The sequence below is a fragment of the Prionailurus bengalensis genome, chromosome D3, assembly GCF_016509475.1.
Source record: "Prionailurus bengalensis isolate Pbe53 chromosome D3, Fcat_Pben_1.1_paternal_pri, whole genome shotgun sequence".
NCBI classification, from domain to species: domain Eukaryota; kingdom Metazoa; phylum Chordata; class Mammalia; order Carnivora; family Felidae; genus Prionailurus; species Prionailurus bengalensis.
In genome coordinates this window covers 10,776,444-10,799,656 of record NC_057356.1, presented here as the reverse complement: position 1 = coordinate 10,799,656, position 23,213 = coordinate 10,776,444, and the positions used below count along the sequence as shown (strand labels likewise).

Here is a 23,213-nt window from a genome sequence, read left to right as displayed (position 1 = left end):
GGTCAGAAAGGGGCGCGAGGGCTGGACGCTGAGGGGCCCCAAACGCCTCGGGCAGGTGATGGTGAACCAGGGCACCGGGGGAGCCAGGCGGCGGCGTCCTACGTGCAAGGGCGGGGGGCGGAGCGAGCCTGCGGAGCTGCCAGGGAGGGGACGTCGGCCCCAACTCCAACCTGCTGTCCTGCCGCCCAGCCCTCGGAAAGACGCCGAAGACGCGAACCTCCCCAGGGGCTGGGAATCGGGGAGGGGTAGGAGTAGAGCACCGACTCCCCTGTCTTGACTTATTTGCCTTATTCCTCTTTTAAAAGCGATGCTACTAGAGAGAGTGCTGACCCCAATCAGGAGGTCTCGCGAACGGAGGCATTTTAGGCAGGGCAGCCGGAATATTTGCGGGACCCGCCTCTCCTGGGACCCTCTCGAGCGCCCCTTACCACCGCTGATTTTACCAGAAGCATCTAGGAGTAAACCTCCTAATTTCATTCTCTAACTGCCCCTCTCCGGCCTCCTGCTCTCTTTACCCTTCAGGTTTTATCTCAGCTTCCGCCGGAGCCGCTACGGCGAAACCGACAGGCTGGAGACTGAGAAAGGAGGGCGGCTGGCGGGGAGGAACCTCGAGACCTCCCCGGGACCTCGCGGGGGCCTGTGCCTTTAAGGGAGGGGGTGGGACCAGCGTTCGGGGCGTGTCCTTGGGCGGGGCCAGCGGGGGCGGGGCCACGGCGGGGCGGGGCGGGGACGAACCGGGGAAGTGCCCAGGACTCTGCAGCGGGCCGGGCGCCCAGGTCGGCGGCGACGGGGGCGAAAGGTCCGGCTGCGCGGGCCGGCGGCCGGGGACCGGGAAGGCCGCGAGGCCCGGCGGGATCGAGGTTCGGAGTTTGCGAGTCCGAGGCCCGGCCAGAGGTAAGCGGAGCCTCCTCGCCCGCCTGGGCGCCGCCTGAGGGCCGGGCACCCGGACTTCAACTTCTCAATTTTCTCAAAGATTAGGAAACACTTTGATGTTCCTGGAGTCTCGCACCTAGAAAGTGCAGCCGCAGATGGGGTGGAAGCCCAACTTCCTGTGCCCGCCTCTTCCTATCAGGACTGCACATCTAATGAGCGTTGGGCTTCGGACAGGCGTACAGAAGGCGCTCGATACATGCTCTCTTTGTGAATGAGTACAAGCAATCCGTCGTCCACAGAGAGGGAGGTCCTGACCCTCAAGCTGGGGACGCCAGAGATTCAGACATTCATTGAGCTTTTACTATGTGCTCCGATGGGTCAGCATGTGGCTTCATTTTGCAGATGCCGAATCGGAAGCTCAGAGAGGCGAAGTGACCTCCCCAAGGCCGCACGGCTCGTAAGTGGCCGTTACCGGATTGGAAACTTGCGGTGTCCGGTTCCAAGTAGGTGCCAAGTGAAGTTCCGGAAAACAAGAGAAGAGGGGGAAAGTCACCAGGTAAGAAAAGAACGCAGGGACGGGCCCCTTCTGCCCCCTCCTCTTCCCTTCTTTTCTTCTGGGGTCTCCCCCTCCCCCTCCTGCCTGGTCAGGTCATTGAGAAACATCTGTGTAAAGAATTACAAAAACAAACAAACAAGCCCAATGTGGTTTTCTGGACTTCGCTTCTCGTGAGGGCAAAAACAAAGCATGCTCGTGTATATAACACGTGGGAGAGCCAGAAGAAGGAAATCGGTGTGCCCAGGACCTGGTTTTGTTTTGTTTTGTTTTCTTTCCAGTTTGATTTCCTTGGGAGGAAATAAAGCTGGCTTTGCCCTGGTGTCGAGGTAAAAGGCAGATGCTAGGACCCAGCTCAGCTCGGCTGCTAACAGGCTGTGTGATTTTGAGCAATGCACTTCCCTCTGGGCCTTGATTTCCCCATCCCAGGAGCTGTGTGGGCTTTGGGACCTCCTTGCCATGTGACTTTGGGCAGGTTAGGGAACTCCTCGGAGCCCAGCTCCCTCCTCTGTGCAAGGGGCGGGGACGGTGACCTCTCCACCGCTGTCCTGAGGGCTGGATGAGAGAGGTGAGGCACAGCGGCTGGGGAAACAGACCTGGCTCTGTGCCCAGGTTTGCTCATCCATAGAATGGAAATAATAACAGTGCCTTCTCTTGGCCAGTTCTGGGAATTCAGTGAGGTCATCTGTGATAAGTGCTTAGCTCACTGCAGGACCTGCAACCACACTGCTTCTCTGTCCTCAAATCGGTGGCCCAAAGGCCAAGTGCACCCCCACGAGTATGTTTTCGTTGTTTTGAGGGCTTGCCAAGCCGCCACCCCCGCTGCCCACTTCCCATATTGTTTCACCCACCTGGTCCCTGGAGCTAAGATCCCCTTGGAGTCCCAGGATTCCTCCTTGCAGCCCTGAGGGTCCCGGCTCAGGCTAGGGGGTGGGCGTAGGGACAGGGAGAGGCCTGCGTCTCCATGGAGACACTACCTGGGGGCTTAGGAAGAAGGGAGTGTAACTAAACCTGCCCGCTGGGTGAGTTGGGTCCCTCTAGAGAGCCTCCATCCAGGGGGTGGGTTTCTACATTTGGCTTTCCTTTGGTGGGGCCAGGACGGAGGGCAGCTCCTCAGCTGAAAAAGTTTTCAGTCCCCTCCTGCTGGGGCCTGGGCTCTTTGGTGACACTGTCCCTCGTTCTCACCTCACCCTGCAGGCCACTGGAGCTAGCAGCTGTTTGGAAGGGAAACGCTGCGGAAGGGGAAGGGGAGAGCGCGGGCCAGTCTCCGTGGGGGCCAATGACCGGCAGACAGAAGGATCTGCACTGGGTGCTGAGTTTGTTCCTTGTGCTGCGGATGGTGGAGACGGTGTCCGGGGCCAGGGGCCCATTTACAGGGACCCACATGAGCTCCCCGTTTTCGGCCTCAGATGTGAAGCAGACCTCCACGGTAGACGTGTACATCCAGGTAGGAAGCTGGCATCAGGTGGGGGTATATTCACCCAATCCACGAATATTTGTTGCGTCTCTGCTATGTGGCAGGTACCCAGCTGAACCCTGGGATATACCAGGGAACGATAAAGACAAAACTCCCTGCCCTCATGGAGCGAACAGTCTTCTGGGAGGACAGATCAAGGAGTAAAACATGTAAATTTCAGGTGGTAAGACGTTAGCGGGAGCTGTGATGAGGAGGGTGTATTTTCAATGAGTTCCGAATAGGTGGTCACAGGTGGCTTCTGTGAGACACTGACCTCTGAGCCAAGCCCCGAATGGAAAAAGGAAGTCACTTATACAGACATCTGGGGAAGAAAGAGCATTCCAGACAGAGACAACAGCAAGTGCAAAGGCCCTGGGGCAGCAGCAAGCCTGGCATGTTCCTGGAGCAGTGAGGAGGCCAGAGTGGCTGGTACAGGGCGAGCGAGGGGGAGAATGTTAAGAGATGAGGATGGAGAGGTAGCCGTGGCCAGGTTATAAAAGGCCTTATAGGCTGAGGCTAGGAGGTGATATTTGTTTACAATAGTTGGGAGTCCGTGGAGAGTTGTAAGCGGAGTGTTGTCAGAATCTGATTTATTTCTTCAAAAGAGCTCTCTGGCTTCTCTGGGGAGAGTGGATTGAGAGGAGTGAGGGTGGCAGCGGGGAGAGCAGCGGAGGGGCGGATCTGGCATAAACATTGGGGGCACACTGCATGGGATCTACCAACGGATGAGGTGGTGGGAGAAAGAGAGATCTCGGGGGGGGGGGACGGTGGTGCTCTTGACTTGGATGCATGGAGGGAGAGAAATGCAGATGTCTCAGTGAGAGGCAGGAAGTCTTTCTCCAAGACAGGGAGGGTGGGGGCCGTTGAGACAGGCTGCGGGAACTTGCATCATGCCATTCTGATGTCTGCGAGCAGGGGAGAGATCACAGTAGATCCCAAGTGAAAGACTGAAGAAAGGGGACTGGGGGCGGCTGGGTGGCGCAGTCGGTAAAGCGTCCGACTTCAGCTCAGGTCACCATCTCGCGGTCCGTGAGTTCGAGCCCCGCGTCGGGCTCTGGGCTGATGGCTCGGAGCCTGGAGCCTGCTTCCGATGCTGTGTCTCCCTCTCTCTCTGCCCCTCCCCCGTTCATGCTCTGTCTCTCTCTGTCCCAAAAATAAAAATAAAAAACGTTGAAGAAAAAAAAAAAAAAAAAGAAAGGGGACTGGTCACCGTGACCCCTGGAGTCCCCGCCATTCCCCCTTGGGAGAATGGAATTACAAACTCCTTCCTCTTACACCGAAGAGCTGGGGGTGTTCGGCGCCCACGCCAGTTTTGTAGGGCCGCAGAGTACCTTCGTGCCCACCCTCGGAGGCAGGTGAACGGGTAATTATACCCACTTTACAGATGGGAAAGTGGTTTGTGGTTAGTGTGGCTATAAACTTCACCGCAGCCTCTCGGGGCAGGCTCCTCGGGGGCAGGAAAACCTGAATAACGTGTGGCTTGTGCCAGACAATCTCTGAGTTTATGAGCACTTAGGCCAGCACCGAGGCACGCTCAACAAATTCTCCCCCAACTCCTCCCCCTCCCCCCCATTTAGGGACACATCTCTGCCATAGATGAGGGTGCTGAGGGTCCGGGAGGGGAACCCAGAGCCAGGAGAGGGCCAAATACTCCCCTGGGTGTCCTTAGTGACTCAGGGAATGGGGAGGAACCGAAAAGTCCACCCCAGACTCAGAGCAGTGCCACCGTGAATTTGCCACCCCAGGGCAGAGAGCTGGGGACGGGTGCTGCTGGGCTTTAGGGGAGGGCATGACTTCCTTGGGATGGGGGGCAGGCACGCCGTAGCAGAATGTGATTCTGGAGGCTGATGTGGGGGACCCGCCTTGCTGGCTCGTTCTGATGTCAGGGAAATGAAGACAAGCCTGGGCTGGGCTTGTGTCTCCCTGGCTGACCCTGAGGACAAGGAGCGGGGAGGGGGTGCGGGCTGGAAGGGGAGGCTACCCCTGCCCCACCGGGTTGGTTCCCCAGGAGCTTCAGCTAGTCACTTTTGGAAAGAGCTGAGTTCGAAACCGCCCTTGGGCAATCACTTTGCCTCTCTGTGCCTCCGTTTTCTCATCTATCAAATGGAGACAATTGTACCAACCTCCCAGGTCTGTCACGAAGACCGAGTGCGATGGTGCCCGGCACAGCGTGTGACAAAACAGTTGCTGAGGACCTACTGTGTGCTGGGCACTGTGCAAGGCTTTGGTGGCGAGGTGGGCACTTAACCAGTGTGTGAGCCTACGAATCGCTGGGGACTTCAGAACACATAGGTGCTTGGCAGGGGTGGGGGGGCACCTGGGGTGATGAGAATTTATAACTAGGGGGGATCCGCCCTAGGCTGGAGGTAGTCGGGGAAGGCCCTTCCGTCGTGTGGTGGCGGCGCCCGGTGGCGGCGGCATTTCCCTCCTTCTGAAGGCAGAGTCCTAGGCCACCGCATGGATGTGCCACACCTCGTCGTCCGTTCATCCCTCCGGGACCCCGGGGTCGCTTCTACACCTTTGGGCGGTTTGTGAATAGTGCCGAGGAACGTGGTGTGCTCGTCTCTCTCTGAGACCTGGGTTTCTGTTCTTTTCGGCATACACCCGGAAGCGGATTTACCCGATCTGGTTCTGTCCCAGTTTTATTGAGATAGAGCGGACGTCCGGCACTGCCGCCGTTGAAGGCGTCCGGCATCACGAGTTATGTGAAGCGAGGACAGGAAGCTTAGTTAACATCTCTCCTCTCATATAGATGAAAAGAAAAAGATATATATATTTTTTTTTACCCCTCATGATGAGAACTCTTAGGATTTATTGTCCTAACAGCTTTCATACGTCCCAAACAGCAGCGCTAACTGGTCACCACGTGGTGCCTTTCCTCCCCGGACTGATAATTCTCTTAATTTTGGGGGGATCTGCCCCACTGTTGTTTTCCATTCCCACCAGCAGTGCGCGTGGGTTCTGATTTCTCCCCATCCTTTTGCTATTTTCCAGGTTTGTTTGCTTTATATAGCAGCCCTCCTAATGGGGGTGAGACGGTATTTACAAAGCCTTTTTTTTTTTTTCTTTTTAATTCTTTGGGGTAACATGTATTCCATTCTGAGAGCCAGAGAGACCCAGAATCCCAAGCAGGCTCCGGGCTCCGAGCGGTCGGCACAGAGCCGGACGCGGGGCTCGAACTCACGGACTGCGACTTCTTGACCTGAGCCGGAGTCCCACACTTAACCCACTGAGCCCCCCAGGTGCCCCTCAGAGCTTTTAAAAGTTTGAGAAGGGGGAGGGAAATCCTAGGCTGCAGACCCGACAAAGGGCAAATATCCATCATACAGAGAGCTTCCAGCTGAAAATTCTGGCAGTTTGAAAAAGGAACACACGTGACCGTTCGCGCACGAGAGGGGCACTTGGCAAGTAATCGGGGACTTGCAATTTAGCGACAAGGCGTTTCCCACCGCGCTGGCCTGGACAGGACTTAGTGAGAAGCACTGGTGTGGATCCCACTTGCCACTGCTGGTGGGAGTGTGTATAATATGTAGGGTCGGGGGCGGGGATTTTGGCCGAACCCATGGAACGTTTAACGGATTTGTCTCTGCAAGAGACACGGGCAGGGCCCCGCCCCTATCCTTTGGGCATTACCGTTCTTTGCTGGGCTGCTCTTGGCTTCAAGTTGCCAGCATCTTTTTCTGGAACCGCCCCTAAGCATGGTGGGAAGAAGTGCTGGGGAGCCAGCTAGCGACCGGTAGGAGTCAGTGTCTAAATACCCCAGCTCCCTTGCCGGTGGGATTACTAGTCCGAGGTGGGCGTGGTCCCAGCGGGATTACTAGTCCAAGGTGGGCGTGGTCCCAGCGGGATTACTAGTCCGAGGTGGGCGTGGTCCCAGCGGGATTACTAGTCCGAGGTGGGCGTGGTCCCAGCCCAGGCTCACTGGTAGCTTTCTTTTCCTTCCCCACCGCCTCATTTTGATAGTTGTAGTCCATACAGCTCCCAAATACTTTTTTTTTTTTTTTCATAAAAAAATTTTTTTTCTTCCAAATACTCACTTATAAATCCTTGTGTCCCGGTCGCTTCTGAAGGAACCCAGACTATGATACACTCTGACTCAGCCCTTTTACTTCTAGAATTCTCTCTTTCAAAATCGTTTCACGTGCACTCAGAGAGTCACATGCAAGGAAGTTTATTGTTGGCAATCTTGAAAAATCAGACACACCCATAGGCCTGCCAGTAGGGAAATGTTACCTCCCCTGTGTATCCTTCAGAGTATAAAATACTCCTCCGTTGATGTTAAAAACAGATCGGCAGGGAGAGGCACCTGGGTGGTGCAGTCGATTAAGCGTGCTGCCTCTCGATCTCAGGGTGGTGAGTTCAAGCCCCGCGTTGGGCTCCGCCCTGGGCATGAAGCCTACTTGAAAATTAAAGAATTGAAATGTATTGGCAGGGAGTCTAGGGGGAGTGTGATGGTGAAGGTTGGGTTATGGACCCAACCTTGGGTTAAGGACAGGGTTCTGGAGGCTCAAACCGACTGGATTCCCACCCTGTCTACCACTGAGTGGACCCCAGGACACCGCCTTCGTGTCCTTATCTGTGCACCGGGCGCGATAATAGGGCTCTCCTTGAAAGATTGTGGGGCAGGTTAATTGAGATACATTTTATTTTTTATTTATTTTTTTTTTTAATTTTTTTTTTCAACGTTTCTTTATTTTTGGGACAGAGAGAGACAGAGCATGAACGGGGGAGGGGCAGAAAGAGAGGGAGACACAGTATCGGAAACAGGCTCCAGGCTCTGAGCCATCAGCCCAGAGCCCGACGCGGGGCTCGAACTCCCGGACCGCGAGATCGTGACCTGGCTGAAGTCGGACGCTTAACCGACTGCGCCACCCAGGCGCCCCAATTGAGATACATTTTAAGCTCCTGGCCTAGTGCCTGCCTTATAGCCATTACTCAGAACGCTTTGACTTCTATCCGCTTCTCCGTTGTCATGTGTACCGATATGTTAACACACGGCACGTATGTGAGGTGATAACAGCACATTGTAAGAAGAGAGTGAAGACGGATCCGTTTCTGTAAAACAAGACAAACTGTGTGCTAGGATGTATATACAAGGTCATTATGCCTGTAAGGTTATTCGGGAAACTAACGGTGGTGGGGCCTTTGGGAAGAGGGGGGATTGTGGCGTGTAGGGAAGAGAATGGGGGATTTAGAAATCCGTACATATTTGTGTTTGGAAACCAATACGTATTCGTGACTTACTTGTGTTAATTTCAAACACAAGTTTCTTTGAAAAAATTAAAGTATGTGGTTGGCACCGGGCGGGGGGGGTGGGGCGGTTAGGGGTCGGGCTGAAGGAGCTTGTCTTCAGCTGCTGGGATGGTCCCGGTCCGGCTGCCCTCAGGGCGTCTACCCCTGACATGTCCCCCCCCCTCCCCCCCTTTCCGCCCGCCCCTTCCTGCAGTGTCGTGAGGTGTGCGGCCTGAACGTCTCTGACCGCTGTGACTTCATCAGGACCAACCCTGACTGCCGCAGCGAAGGGGGTTACCTCAACTACCTCGAGGGCATCTTCTGTGGCCTCCCACCCAACCTGCTCCCTCTGGCCGTCACCCTCTATGTGAGGCCCTGCCCCGGGGAGCTGGTGAGAGGGGCCGGTGGCGGCCCGGGCCGGACTTAACCCTCCCTCCCCTCTCCGGCCGCCCCTCCAGGCTGTTTGGCTGCTGTACCTGTTTCTGATTCTGGGAGTCACCGCCGCAAAGTTGTGAGTTTGGCCTTGGGCTCACGGACCTGCTTCTAGATGGGAACAGAGCCCCCGGGGGCGTTGGCATTCGGGTGACCCCGTGTTTAGGAGAAGGAGGTGGGCAGGGACCACCCGCCGGGGAGGCCCACACTGGTGCCTTTCTCTCCGCAGTTTCTGCCCGAACCTGTCAGCCATTTGCACCTTGCTCAAGCTTTCTCACAATGTGGCAGTATCCTTTTGTCCAGGGCCTGCACCCCGGAGGGAGAGGGAGGGAGGGCAGTCCGAGGGGTGGCTGGGAGACAGGGCGGTGTGGCTCGTGGCCCAGGAAAGGCCCGGCCGGGCCGGGGGCCCTGGTCTGTGTCCCCTTGACGCACACCCCCCCATGGCGTCACCTTCCTGGCCTTTGGGAACGGTGCACCTGATATCTTCAGCGCCCTGGTGGCTTTCTCGGATCCGCGCACCGCCGGCCTGGCCCTGGGGGCTCTGTTCGGTAAGAGTGGCCCGGCTGGGGGGGTGGGGCAGCGGGAGCGGGTGCAGGGCGGGCTGAGCACGCCGTCCTCTCCCCCAGGTGCGGGTGTGCTGGTGACCACCGTGGTGGCCGGTGGCATTGCCATCTTGCGCCCCTTCACGGCCGCCTCCAGGCCCTTCCTCCGGGACATCGTTTTCTACATGGTGGCCGTGTTCCTGACCTTCACCGCGCTCTACCTGGGCAGAGTCACGCTCGCATGGGCCCTGGGTGAGCAGCCGCGGGGCTGGGTGGGTCATCCATCACCCGGGGCTGGCAGGTGGCAGGCCAGTGGGGCACAGCGTCCCTCTGGGGTCCCAAATGAGGGGAAACCCTACTCGAGCTGGCCGGAACAACAACAACAAAAAGGAACATACGGTTCAGGTAACCAAAGGGGGCAGGGCGGAGACTGGGGTGGTGTTGCAGACCTTCACGATGTCACATTTTAACAAGCAATAGAGCCAGGGTGCTGACGGTGGCCATCGGGGTCCTTGCTGCGCATGCGTTCCACTCCTGACTCAGGTGACGCGGGTGGAGGCACAATTTCTAAAGGGTTACAGACACCCACGAGGGGCACTGAGAGGCAGAGACATCTGGGGATCAGCACAGTAGGAGCCCCAGAAAGGGCAGGGCATGCTAGCTGGAGCCTAGTGAGGACTGGAGGTCTAGACCTGGTGCCACCGAGGGCGAGAGCGACAAGTCACAGAGGGTCCCGCCCCGCCCCGCCCCGCCAGAGACAGGGCACCACGGGGAGGGAGCCTGGAAGGGTACCGCAGACCCTCTCCTGCCACCTGCTGATTTGCTGGTGGGCCCCCTGCTGGCCAAACCCGGCACAGCCGGAGCTCGGGGGCTGCGGTCTTGGGGCTCCGGCTTCCCAGGGCGCAGAGCAGGACGCCAGCCCTTAGCGCTCGACTCAGGTCCCGAAGGCCACTGGCTGTGTCGGGCGTCTCCTCTTTGATTTCCAGACCGTGGGGGGCAGGAAGGGGAGGTGGGCCAAGGAGAGCAGAGTGGTGGGGTGGGGGCTCCGGGAAATTGCCGTGTACCTGCGGGCGCGGGGCTAGGTTGGCACAGACCAGCGGCACCAGGCACCAGGGGCGCTGACAGCCCTTTGCTCTGGGCCCGTGGTCAGGATGCCGCTTGGTGACGGCTCGCGCCCTTGTCCGCAGGCTACCTGGGCTTGTACGTGTTCTATGTGCTTACCGTGGTTGTCTGCACCTGGCTATACCGATGGCAGCGGAGGAGGTCCCTGGTCTATTCCATGCCAGGCACCCCAGGTAAGGGTCTAGGTCGAGCTCCCGAGAGAGGCCGGCGAGGGCTGGCACCCTCTGTGCCCTTCGCTGCTCCCTTAGATCTCTGGAGGCCAATGTCATCGTCCAGCTCCTCCGTGTACTTTTTCTACCCGTTCTCCCCAAGGTCCCGCCTCCACGCTTTCGCCGGTGCCGGTGAGGCCTCTCCCCCAGCTGCCTGTCCAGGTTCTCGAGTCCCTCCTGCTCCGTGCTCTTTCCAGGGCGACATCCAAGAGCCGTCACGGCTCACATCCAGTGACGCTGCCACATACCCAGATACGCGCGTAACACCCACGTACGCAAGTACGTGCACAACACACGTGCATACACGCACGCGCAGCCGACCCTTGAACAACACGCGGGTGCCGGTGACTCCCCCTACAGGAAGTCTGCCATGATTTTTCCTCTCCTCCCCCGTGGCAACTGAGCCTTCCGATTTCAGCACCCATCACCCCTGTGCCGTCTTCCAGACCCATCACAGCCCATCAGGCTGGAGGAAGAGGGAGAAATGAAGCCCGGAGAGGGCCCTTAAGGTCACACAGAGGCAGAACTCACTTGAGAAAGACCATGTTGATTTTAGGCCCCTCTTTGCCGGGCTCAGGCTGTAAGCGTTCCAGAGGACTTCCAAGGAAAGTTCCAGACTGACAGAGAAACATGGGATGGGTTCCAAGTTCTGGAAGGTCCCAAACTGAAGTCAGCAAATGTTTGAATTACCTCTTCCAACGCCCTTACGTTACACTTGGAGATGTTTTTTGAGTTAGGCTTTCTCACTCGGTAAGAATCCTGGGCGTGCGTAGGGATTCTGAGCAATCCGAGCTCCAGAGGGCCTGGACCCTTGGGCCCTGGACACCGCCCTGTCCCGGGGCTGTCCCGCGCTGGAATGGTGGTGGAGAGCGTCCGGGCTCCCTGGCCGGCTCGTGCGAAACACCCCTCTCTCCTACAGAGATGCTCTCAGACTCTGAGGTGGAACCAGTGTCTTCCAACAGCTACGACTACAGTGAGTCTGGTCTCCGTGCCCGGCGGGGGTGGGGGTGAAGAAGTGGGGGAGGGGAGCGGGGTTCCTGGAAGCCGAGCCAGCCGCACACTCCGCCTTGCACACCCAGGCGAAGAGTACCGGCCGCTTCTCCTCTATCAGGAGACCACGGCTCAGATCCTGGCCCGGGCCCTCAACCCCCTGGATTACAGGAAGTGGAGGAACAAGTCCGTGTACTGGAGGGCCCTCAAGGTGCTCAAGGTAGGAGGGGGGACCCCTGGAGCCAGGCTCATGGCTCCACGACAGCGGCAGGGCAGTGGCCGCTCAACCTTCTCCAGCTAAATGACAGGGGAGGGGCTGGAGTCTGCTGAGACCCTCTCAGAATAGGTTACCTGGGACTTGATGGGGCAACTGAGTCATAGAGCTTGGCTGGGGGCCTGACCTGGGGCTCGGCCCCCACCGTGGAGGATAGGAGAGCCTCTGGGACCCCTCCTGACTGGGCAACGGGGGTCTGGGGCTGGGGTGAGGGAGTGGGTCAAGGTGAGCTCCAACGAGAATGAGATTGAGCCGTGCTGACCATTTGCTGCTTCCCCGGGCTAACGTGTCCTGAGGTGTAGACCTGAGCGGGGTGCCCAGGCTGGTTTGTGGCTGCCTTTCACCACCCAGAGCAAAAGGGGCAGGGTCTCACCTCCCAGCCCTATCTCCTCCCGGAGAGAACCTGGAGGCCGCCAACGCGGAGACATTTTCGGCCCCTCTGTTCCAGGAGGCACGTGCCACACACTTATCCGTCCTCCACGGTGGCTCCGGTGGCATCGTGACCTGGGGCCTCTCTGAGCCTCAGTTTCCTCCGCAGCAAAATGGGGACAATGATACAGTGCCCTCCTTCTGGGGTGACTGTAATTGTGAGTTGCTGCCACAGCAATGCCCTACAGGAAACAGCCCCCCAAATCTCACCGACTTACGACGACAGTCTTTTCTTCTCATTCAAAGGCCTGAGGGCTGTCTGGGGGGACTTCAGGCTGTGTTCGGAGGTGTAGGTCCACCCAGCGTCTCATTCTGGGGCCCGTGGGTGCTGGGGATGCGCTCTGGTCTCGGCAGAAGAGGCCAAGGCCAACTTTGCAAGCGCGGTTGAAGTCTCTACTTCCATCACGTTCGCCGACAGCCCGTTGTTCCAAAGCTCGTCACACGGCCAAGTTCAGTGGGGCAGGGCGACGTATCCTGCAGACTCCTATCACTTGGCAAAGCGTGTGGGTGTTGAATTCTGTCGCGGGAAGGGATTGGAGCATCGTGAACAGTATGGAGCCTGTCACGGTCGCTGTGACAATTTAATAAAAAGTAATATGCGGAGGAGGGCTGGGTCCCGTGTCTTAACAGGCATGCTTCATTTCATTGCACCTCGCTTTATTAAGCTTCACAGATACTGTATCTTTTACAAGTTGAAGGTTCGCGGCCAGGCTGTGTTTAGCAGGTCTGTGGGCACCACTTTTCTTTTTCTTTTTTTTTTTTTTAATTTTTTAATTTTTTTTTTTTAATGCTTATTTATTTTTGAGACAATGTGAGAGACAGAGTGGAGCAGGGGAAGGTCAGAGAGAGAGGGAGACACAGAATCAGAAGCAGGCTCCAGGCTCCGAGCTGTCAGCCCAGAGCCCGACGCGGGGCTCGAACTCACGAACCGCGAGATCATGACCTGAGCCGGTCAGACGCTCAACCGACTGAGCCACTCAGGCGCCCCTAATTTTTTAATGTTTATTTATCTTTGAGAGATAAAGAGTACATGAGCGGGGGAGGGGCAGAGAGAGAGGGAGACACAGAATCGGAAGCAGGCTCCAGGCTCTGAGCTGTCAGCACAGAGCCCAACGTGGGGCTCAAGCTCACGAGCTATAAGATCATGACCTGAGCTTAAGTCGGACGCCCAATCGACTGAGCCACCCAGGCGCCCCTGTGGGCACCACTTTTCCAACAGCATTTGCTTATTGTGTGGCCCCGCGTTACGTTCTGGTAATTCTTGCGATATTTCATACTTCTCATTATTATATTTGCCGTGGTGATCTGTGGTCAGTGCTTAGCAGTCGGTGCTTATGACTCGCTGAAGTCTCAGATAACAGCATTTTGTAGCAACAAAGTATTTCCTTAAGTAAGAGATGTACATTTTTGTAGACACAGGGCTACTGTGCACATAATAGGCGACGGTGTAGGGGAAACATAACTTCTGTGTGCACTGGGACCCCAGAACGTTCGTTTGACTCGCTTCGTTGCGACATTCGCTCTAGTGAGGTGGTTGGGAACCAAACCCATGATGTCTCTGAGGTTTGCAAGTCGGCAGCACTCTGTCCGTGTTATTACCTAATTTAGTTACTGGCTGAAAACACAAGGTGTGGAGTTGGTCAGAGCTGGCCCCGTATCCCAACTTCCCATACCCTTCTGTGTGTCTTTGGAGAAGTTCCGTAACCTCTCTGAGCCTCAGTTTCTTCGTCTGGAAGGTGGGAAATGATTAGTTCCTATGCACGGGGTTGTCGTCAGGATCAGCGGGCGAGGTGCTGTGGTCAGCTGAAGAACGGCCCCCCGCCCCCCGCCCCATGCCTGCATCCTGCTCCCTGGAAACATGACTATGTTACCTTCATGGAAAAAGGGATTTGCAGCTGTGATTAAGGATCTTGAGATGCAGAGATTTTCTGGGATTATCCAGGTGGGCCTGATGTCATCACCAGGCTCTTTCTAGGGAAGGAGGGGGGCGGGGGGGCGGGGACGGAGTCAGAGGAGATCTGATAACGGAAGCACAGCTTGGCATGACCCGGGTGGGGGCCACAAGCCAAGGAATGCGGGCGGCCTTGGAAGCTGGAAAAGGCAAAGAAACAAATTCTCCCGCAGAGCCTCCAGAAAGAGGTGCGGCCCTGCCAGCCCCTTGATTTTAGGAGCCTGTTCCCCAGAACTTGCCGGAAGGCACTCCTTCCTGGCAAAGGTGTCCCAGCGGCACTTGGGAGACTAATACGGGCACTTAGCCTGGGCCTGCCCAAGCCTTCGCGCAGCCCGCTGGGACGCGCGCCTCCCTCGTGACCTCCGTCTGCCTTGGCCCACTTGACAGCTGCCCGTGGAGTTCCTGCTGCTGCTCACCGTCCCAGTTGTGGACCCCGACAAGGACGATGGCAACTGGAAACGGCCCCTCAACTGCCTGCACCTGGTGATCAGCCCGCTGGTCTTGGCCCTGACCCTGCAGTCGGGCGCCTGTGAGTATGGTCCTGGGCCGGCCCCCTCCCCCCGCCCCCCATTCCGGGCCACGTTTCTGAAGGCAGAGTTGCCTGGATGGCAGAAGGGCGTCCCCGGTGGGGGGTGCCTGCTGTCCGAATCACGGCCGTCCCCTCTGTTACCTGCTGGGGCACCTGGCTGGGGAATTCGAGTTTTTTCCCGTCTGCACCAGGCTGCCCTCGCCTTTTCCGACCTGCTCTGGCCAAAGAAATGCCCAGTGTTATCAGGTGTCTCCCAACTCCTGCTGTGCAGGCTTCTTTCTATTACGTGCTGCCCATCCCTCTGTCCCCTGGCCATCACGTGGAGGTGGGGGGGGACTCTGGTGACAAATGCATGGCCGGGTGTCAGCATCAGACAGCTACCAAGTTCCCTGGGGGTTTCCTCTCTGATTTGGGTGCGGGGGGGAGGTGGGAGGGGGCACAGAGACTGTCCAGCAGGGCAAGGTGTGATCCCAGAGCCGAGAAGGGCGCCCCCTGGGGGTGCCAGCCGTCTCATCCCTCAGCCTTTCGTTCCCTACTGAGCGGGAGGGTCTCGTCTCCCGGTCAGGGCACCCCCGGGGCCTTGCTCTCATGATCTCTGTGGCTTCTTAAAAGAGTAGTTCCCAGGCGTCGGTCACTCATGAGCCATCTTCTTGATTTTTCTCCCTCTGTGTACTGTTAAGTCTGACATTTTTCTTGAATCCGCTGTCCTTAAACTTACATTCACCGCGAAGGAAACTGTATCAGCCGCACTAGTAGGAAACTGGCTTCATTGCCGATACATGCAAGGCAAAGGCACAGCAGAAATTAAGCATCTGAGCCGGGAGCCTTTGTTCCAGAGGGCGTTCAGCAGGTGTCAGAGACGTCACAGACCCATTAGCACCAAGGGAGACTTTCTCTGAAGGAGGAATCCCTCGCCTGAGGTGTGATTGTGGCACGACAGCGTCTTGTCCACGTACCGACACCATGTGGTGCATCAGCATCATGGTTGACTAGTGATGTCTGCCACGGCGTGGGAGAGGACGGTGGTGGGGAGCGGGCTGAGCCACCCCCGTCCTAGTCTCACGGGAGAGGGCTGGAGAGAGTCTGTCTTTCACGGGCCTGCTGCCTTTCCAGTGTGACTAGCTTGAGGCAGGGGCTCTGTCTTTAATTTCTCTGTCCCCTTGCGGTGCCCGGGACAGCACTGGGCACGTTGCGTGTCCAACGACGGAGTGCAAGTGAGTTTTATCCCTGGGTCTCTCTGCCAGCCCTCCCACTCACTCTGGGGAAGACGTGTGCCCTCCAGGAGGCGCGGCCACACGGAAGCAGTGGTCCCAAGTCCCTTTCTTGCCTCTCCGCAGACGGCATCTACGAGATCGGTGGCCTCTTTCCTGTCTGGGCCGTGGTGGTGATTGTGGGCACAGCCCTGGCTGCGGTGACCTTTTTTGCCACATCCAACAGTGAGCCTCCCAGGTTTCACTGGGTAAGAATCTCCGGTGCTCCGGGGTGGGATGAGGGGACACTGGAATCTTCCAGAAAGATGGGTGTTCGTGCTCCCGGGGCAGTTAGGCCAGTAATCACTTTCCGTGATGACAGGTCTTTAAAGCCACTTTTGAGACTGTTGGGTTTGTTGTTTTTCTTCTTTAAGTTTATTTTGAGAGAGAGAGAGAGAGTGCACGAGTCGGGGGGGGGCTCAGAGAGAAGAGGGGGAGAGAGAGAGAATCCCAGCGAGGCTTGAACTCACCAACAGTGAGCCGAAATCAAGAGTCAGACGCCTAAGTGAGCCGCCCAGGTGCCCCACACTTTGGACAGTTTCGTACCTGTTCAAGGTTCTTTTTTTCTTTCTCTTTTTTGGAGCAGCTTTATTTTATTGAGATGTAATTCACATATCCTGATGCAACTCACCCCTGTAAAATATGGGATTCGGTGGTTATTATATTCACGGAGCTGTGCAGCCATCACCGTTATCAGTTGGGGAGCGTTTCAACACCAAAAAGACACCCCACGCCTGTCACCCAACCCCTGGCCACTGCCAGTCTGCTTCTGGTGCCTATGGATTCGACTGCTCTGGACTTTTTGTAGACACATACGTATACAATATGTGGTCTTTTGTGACTCTGCGTCGTGTTTTCAAGGTCGTTCCGGGCATGAGCAGGGATTAATGAATCTCTCCTTTTCGTGGCTCAGTGCCATCCATCGTGTGGCGATGCAGCACATTTAGCTTATCCGTGCATCATTCACGGACATTCTTTCTACTTTGGGGATGTTACGAGTAACACCGCTGTGAACTTTCGCGTAAAAACGCGTGGCTGGGAGGTTTTGTTTCTCTTGGGTGTATTCCTAGGCGAAACGGTGGGGTCACTTTCCGAGCGATTGCCAGACTGTTTCCTGCTGCAGGAAGCCCCTGTGTCTCCAACAGCCAGGTTCCAGGGATAGAATTTTCCGGTGTTCGTGGGTGGGTTTTTTTTCCCATTCTCTCCACCCTGCAACACCCTGAGGAATTTTTAGGCAGTATGTCCAGAGTTTACTCTTAAGAGTTCACTTAAAATGTTCCTTTTTTTTTTTTTTTAACTATTTATCGATTTTTAAAAACTGCGGATTTTAAGGCATCGGCACACGCTCCAGCAGGGAGCGTACCTTGAAAGACGTGATGCGGAGTGAATGAGACCAGTGACAAAGGACCACGTGTTGCATGCAGCCGTGTATATGGCGTGTCTAGAGCAGGCAGGGAGCAGAGTAGCAGCTGCTGGGCACCGGAGGGAGGTGGGGTGCGCTGGGGAGTCCCCGCTAACGGGGATGGAGTTTCGTCTATGGGCCTCTGGCCCAAGAGAGCTATGACAAAAGAGTAACACTGAGCTAGCATTTTACTGAGCACTTACTGTGTGCCAAGCACTCACTGCTTTGAATCCGTTAACTCATTTATGCTCGTGACAATCTCAGGGGGTAGGTACTGTGATCATCCCATTTTACTGATGGGGGAACTGAGGCCGTATCCCTGCTGGGGACCGGCCTTGGGCCATCAGCGCACCGTTCCCTCCCCAGCTCTTTGCTTTCCTGGGCTTCCTGACCAGCGCCCTGTGGATCAACGCAGCCGCCACAGAGGTGGTGAACATCTTGCGGTCCCTGGGCGTCGTGTTCCGGCTGAGCAACACCGTCCTGGGGCTCACGCTGCTGGCCTGGGGGAACAGCATCGGAGGTGACGCAGGGCCGGGTGGGCTTCTGGGATGAGTGCCGGCATTTCACTGTCCTTTGCTCCCCTGGCCAGAGTGCCTGTGGGCATGTGCTCGGGCCCACTGTTGCTCTGGAGTGACCATAACTGGTCATAGGGGTGAGATGGCCTGGACCGTATCTGGGCCAGGAGACTGTAGAAGCCCTCGCCTCTTTCCCCTTGTCCGATGTGTAGACATGGGGCTCCCCGTTACAGCCAACCACGCTGAACGTGTACGTGGGGTATGCCACCTACGTGGGCATTCACACACGCACCCATATACCCTTCTCTAACTGCTCCCGCCGGGTAGGGTTGGCCAGGTTGTGCACTGCACAAGAGCATTCAGACAAGGAGTCAGGGGGGCTAAAATCCACATCTCCTTCCACTCACCTTTCGGGGTACCTTTTTCTAATTTGCATAAAGGTGCTATGTGTGCTGGCCGTAATGGCATGTCACACCCCGGGTGGGAGGGAATGGGATAGAAAGAACGAAGGAGGGAATCATGTCGTGGGAGGCCGTGGCTGAGGGCCCAGCCAGCTACCGCAAGGCCCAGATGGGCATTCGTGGGTGTTTGTTGACCGAACGACTCTGGTTAAGAATTAGGGAGCGAATGACCAGAGGGCCAGGGGGAGCCACTCCCCACCCCTCAAGGGGGTCTCTCGTTTCCACGCAGACGCCTTCTCAGATTTCACGCTGGCCCGCCAGGGCTACCCGCGGATGGCCTTCGCAGCCTGTTTCGGCGGCATCATCTTGAGTATCCTTCATGGGGCCGCCCTCCCCTCGGCTCTGGTGGCCCAGCCTCCGAGGGCCATGGGCGTGCTCGGCGCCCCACCCCTGGGATTGGCCCTTGCTGTACCCCCTGGGCAGGTGACATAGCTGCCCGAGCCTTAGTTTCCTCATCTGTAAAATGGGCGTGCTGAGAGGACTGACCTCAGAAGGGCTGTCGTAAGGATTGAATGAGGTGACAGAAATGCTTGGTGCCTGGTGAGCCCTCAGTGGACGGCAGATACTCTTTTTCGTAGACGCCCCCGTGCCGAGCTTATGCGGGCCCTTTTGGAAGACCCTCTTCCTCTTTCTTTTGGACATCGTGGTCTGTAGATGTTAGGGGGTGGCCAGCTTTTTCTTAAAGGGCCGGAGAGTAAATAGTTTAGACTTTGTGTGCCCCGCCAACCTCTTTTGCCACCACCTGACTCTGCTGTGGTCGTGTGGAAACAGCCATCGGCAATACAGAAATGAATGGGTGTGGCTCTGTCCCAATAAAACTTTATTTATAACAGCGGCCGGCGTGCCGCTTGGCCTGGGGGCTGCAACTCGCCACGCCCCGGTCTGTGCAGGAAAGACAAGGACGAGCCCCGCCCCCCTCCCCCGGGGGCTGAGAAGAAAGGGCTTTAAAAGTAGACGGACTCGGTTCCGGCTGCAGTGCCACCACTCGCCAGCCGTGTGACCTCGGGGCTTTGCACACATCTTACTCTCCGAACCTCAGCAGTCTGTAAATTTAGAATGGGTTGGCGTGGAGAGTGATGATGGGGTAAAGCACCCAGGGCGGTGCCCGGCACATAACGTGTGCCCAGCAAACGTGGGCGGGGACTGGCCGTTTGTCACTCCTTGGCCGGCCAGGGCCTTCCGGGGGGTGGCCCTTTGAGACCTGGTCCTGGCTTTCTCGCTGTGGCCTCTCCTGAGCCCTCAGGTTGGGGTGGGAAGGAAGGAGCCCTGCCCGGAGCGGCGTCCCTTGACCGACACCTGTAGATGGCCTTGACCCGTGCTCCGTCACAGGTCGCCTCCCCTAGCCGCAGGGAAGCCCAGTGCTTACCAGGGACCAAGCACTTCTGCAAACTCATTTCCTCCTTACAGTTTGAGTGAGAAATGTACATTAAAAGGGGCTAAAACTGGAAAGGGTCCCCTCAGGGTTTGGGGGGGCTGGGGGTGCATAGACCACAAGGGAAGCCGAGGGGCGTGGGGTTGGGGTTGGGGGGCGTTGTTCCAGCAAACTTCCTGAGCCGGGCCGCAGATATCCTGGTGGGAGTAGGGCTGGGCTGCCTGCTCCAGATCTCCAGGAGCCACGCGGAGGTGAAGGTGAGTGGCCGGACCCCTGTGCAAGGGGCCCCTTCTGGGATTTTTCTTTCTTTCTTCCTTTTTTTTTTTTTTTTTTTTTTTTTTTTTTTTAAGCAGCCTTCACACCCAGTGCGGAGTCCCACGCGGGACTTGAACTCACGGCCCTGAGGTCAAGATCGGAGTCACTCTCTCCTCATCTTTCTCCTGTCCCCCAGTGCGAGAACATTCCCGTCTCAGCAGCATATGCTTGCTGGGGAGAGGTGTTACCTGAACTTGTGACAAGTCAGAATGTGTAGAATATTTTTAAAATAGCCTGAATGCAGGGTTGAAAAAAAATGTATTCTTTGCAAGTTCCCAGGGTAATTAGGATATAGCCTTGCGGCGGGGGTCGGGGGGGGGAGGGTGGGAGTAGGGGGTCAGGAAGGCCCTTGGATTTATGTCCCGGTCAATCACTTTAAGTCTCCTGCCGTGTGACTCTGGGTGAGTTAGGACATCCCTGGGCCTCAGTCTCCTCACCTGGGAACTGGGTGAGATGGCGCCCCCACAAGCTTCCTGGATAGCATGCGTGAGGCAAGGGCCAGGCGGAACCCCTTTGCCCAAACTGCCCACAGAGGACAGGCCAGGAGGGAGGATTAAGTCAGCCCCAGCAGGGAGCCTGGCAGATTTGGAGAAGGTTCTGAGACGCACTGAGTGGAGGTTCTTAACGCTTCAAGGATGCCCGAGGGGTGCATGAGACGGGGCTTTCCAGCGGGTGGGGGCTGGAAACTGCGTTTTAAAAGCAGCTCCCTGGGGACGGATGAAGGTAGGTGGCTTGAGAAACCCTGTTCCAAACAAGGTTGAAAACGTCAGCCCTTACCAGGACCAGGGAGGCAACCAAAACGTGTGGGTGATTCACGTGGGCCTCATGTGGCCAGATGGTCCACATTTTCTAGAGGAGAAATCAGGATTCCCGGGGGAACTTTCTCGAGTCTCAAACATTGCTCAGGGCAAACGGGAAGCCGGCGGGAGGCAGATTCGACCCCGCCCCGGCCACCAGTTCGCATCGTGCCTCGGGCATCTCTGTTCTTAAGGACCCACCGCCCGGGCCCCCCACGCGAGAGCAGCTGGGGTGCCGTGGGGCTGAAAGGCGGCGTTATCAATGGGAACCGTCACCCATGCTTTCCCTGAGGGGCTCTGCTTGGCCGTGACTCCTGCGGGCAGGGGGCCTGGAATTCGCTGGCGGCAGGGCCAGCCTTCGAGGTAGCCACGCCCACAAGCAAATAGCTACTGACTGCTTGGAAAGTTTGCTTTTCTAAAAGGTAAACACGGGCTGCAAATTTTGTTTAGACGCTTCACGGTTTAATAGGTTTCTTTCATGATCCATTCCCGGGCAGTTCCAGTTAATGAGGATTTAGGGTTGGCTCCCCAAGGGGCCGATTTCTTCCTTTCTCTTGCTCTTTGTGGGGTGTGTGTGTGTGTGTGTGTGCGCATTCCACTGCCTTTGTGCGGAGTTTAGGGATGGAAGGCATCACGGACGGATGGCCAAGGGCTGGTGTTGGGTGGAAAACGCAGCTGCTCTTAAGCACTGCTTTGCCTACGATTCCGTTTCTGGCTTCAGGACGGACGTGCAGGTCTCCGTGTGTGGATCCACACGCGTGTGTGCATGTTCGTCCCTGGGCGGGGAGGCAGGATAGGGTGTCGTCAAGAGCTTGGACGTGGACGTGGGCTCTGGCACCAATTATTGTTTCCTCGCCTGTGCCTTGGGGTGAAGACGCTCCCCTCACAGGTCGTCGGGGGAGGTCCTTACCCCGACGCACAGATGAGACGCTACGTGGAGTGGGTGAAAACACCCAGCACAGCACCCAGTTGTCGAGTCCCTCGCGGATGATGTCAGGTGAATGCTAAGTCCAGGAGGCAGGGAAGCAGGGAGAGGGTCATTTCACTTCTTTTCGCTCTTCTGTATCGCTGGAGAACTTTCCACCACCTGCACGGAACGCGCGTATGTAACAGACCGTGTTAGTTTCCTAGGGTTACCATGGCAAGTGACCACCAGTTAGGTAGGTGGCTCAGAGCGTGGAACTTGAGGGCGGGGCGTGCCATCCCACGGGGCCAGAGCTCCCGCACCTGGCGAGGGGTGGGTGCCGGACTGGTGGCCGCGGTGACCCCGCCTCTCCCCCCGATCCCCCCACAGCTGGAGCCAGACGGACTGCTGGTGTGGGTCTTGGCGGGCGCCCTGGGCCTCAGCCTCGTCTACTCCCTGGTCTCGGTCCCACTGCAGTGCTTCCAGCTGAACAAAGTCTACGGCTTCTGCCTGCTCCTCTTCTACGTGAGCTTCCTCGTGGTGGCCCTGCTTACCGAATTTGGGGTGATTCACCTGAAAAGCGTGTGAGTGACGCCGCGTGGCCGGCGCCGCCTGGTGGCCGGGAGGTGTCACTGCAGGCAGAAAGATGGAAGTCGGACCCCGGGGGGCCCGTGAATGGGGCTGGAGGTTCCCGGTCGCCGCCCTGGGCGGGGCGACCAGCTAAGCCTTGTTTCCCGACGTCGGAGACCCGGCCTCGCTGTGGACAGAGTTGCAGACAGAAGGCAGACGTCCTTGGATGATCGGCGGAGCCTCTCGGAGGCTGGGGTTGGGGGTGAAGGGGATGACGGAGTGCCTTCCAAGCTGTTACTGGAAGACCACCGGCGTGTCCGGGGCCTGGAGTCACGCCCTGCTGCCTTCCCGCATCTTCTCAGGGCTCACTCAGACCGCTGCCAAGCCCGGGCTTAGCCAGAGTGACTCAGAGGGCGGGCACAACACCACGGGCCTCCAGCCACCGGGGCTGAGTTCTAGAGCTGCACCATCCGACAGAAATGGAATAGGAGACACCTGCCTGACTTTGAGATTTCCAGTTGCCACGTTAATAAAAGCCAAAGCAAACGGGGGGAAATTCGTGGTACCATACGTATGGCTCAGTGGCCCCAAACGCAGCACGTGGCTCTGGCCCCCTCAGCGGCCACCGTCCTGGACGACACAGCCCTCGACTCTACCTCCGGGACTGTCTGCCGACTGTCGCAAGCGCCTCTGTGCCCTGAGCTTCGGTTTCCCCAGCTGTGAAACAGGAGTCCGTTGACCATGGCCCTGTGCCTACCTCAGGGGGAGCCCCGGGCCGGGGTCACAATGCCCGAAAGCTCCGGGGACAGAATGAGTGCTCCCCAGTGCCTTCCCGCTGTCCGCCGCTGACCTGACTTTCCAAGGAGCACCTACCTTTTCAGTTTGCCCGGCCGCCTTATGCCGGTGGTGGCAAAGGGGTCCAACTGTCTTTTTTCCAGTGAAAAAGTCATTAAATATTTCAAGTGTACAGAAAGGGATACACCCAGCTCTTACCGGTTCTTCCTTCCCTGGGCCAGGTGACGAGCGGCTGGTTCC

The 23,213-nt window shown here is 57.3% G+C and overlaps 1 protein-coding gene across 4 annotated transcripts; it reads left to right on the top strand.

Annotated features, from left to right (window-relative positions):
- Positions 1–1,314: 1,314 nt before the first annotated feature.
- On the top strand, positions 1,315–23,157 carry SLC8B1 (solute carrier family 8 member B1). Of its 4 annotated transcripts, none has more exons than XM_043557672.1 (17): positions 1,315–1,429; positions 1,708–1,755; positions 2,624–2,873; positions 8,329–8,481; positions 8,573–8,625; positions 8,776–8,833; positions 8,989–9,094; positions 9,173–9,340; positions 10,276–10,383; positions 11,339–11,392; positions 11,499–11,629; positions 14,451–14,592; positions 15,930–16,051; positions 17,611–17,764; positions 18,450–18,530; positions 19,785–19,849; positions 21,999–23,157. In XM_043557672.1, exons 3-17 carry the CDS (start codon positions 2,706–2,708, stop codon positions 22,194–22,196), a joined length of 1,761 nt encoding a protein of 586 aa, XP_043413607.1. In that variant the 5' UTR covers positions 1,315–1,429; positions 1,708–1,755; positions 2,624–2,705; the 3' UTR covers positions 22,197–23,157. The 4 variants fall into 4 exon arrangements, with proteins under 4 accessions (XP_043413607.1, XP_043413609.1, XP_043413608.1 ...); XM_043557674.1 differs by lacking the exon at positions 1,708–1,755 and adding an exon at positions 5,013–5,117 and having other exon boundaries at positions 1,318–1,429; XM_043557673.1 differs by lacking the exon at positions 1,708–1,755 and having other exon boundaries at positions 1,318–1,429.
- Positions 23,158–23,213: the final 56 nt, after the last annotated feature.

Excerpts from the sequence above, each read along its gene's own strand:
- SLC8B1 (XM_043557671.1), top strand. The coding sequence starts at position 4,773 with ATGAAGACAAGCCTGGGCTGGGCTTGTGTCTCCCTGGCTGACCCTGAG. Across the intron at positions 8,482-8,572 it reads CTCTGGCCGTCACCCTCTAT|GCTGTTTGGCTGCTGTACCT; the intron begins GTGAGGCCCTGC and ends CCGCCCCTCCAG. Across the intron at positions 8,834-8,988 it reads AGCTTTCTCACAATGTGGCA|GGCGTCACCTTCCTGGCCTT; the intron begins GTATCCTTTTGT and ends ACACCCCCCCAT.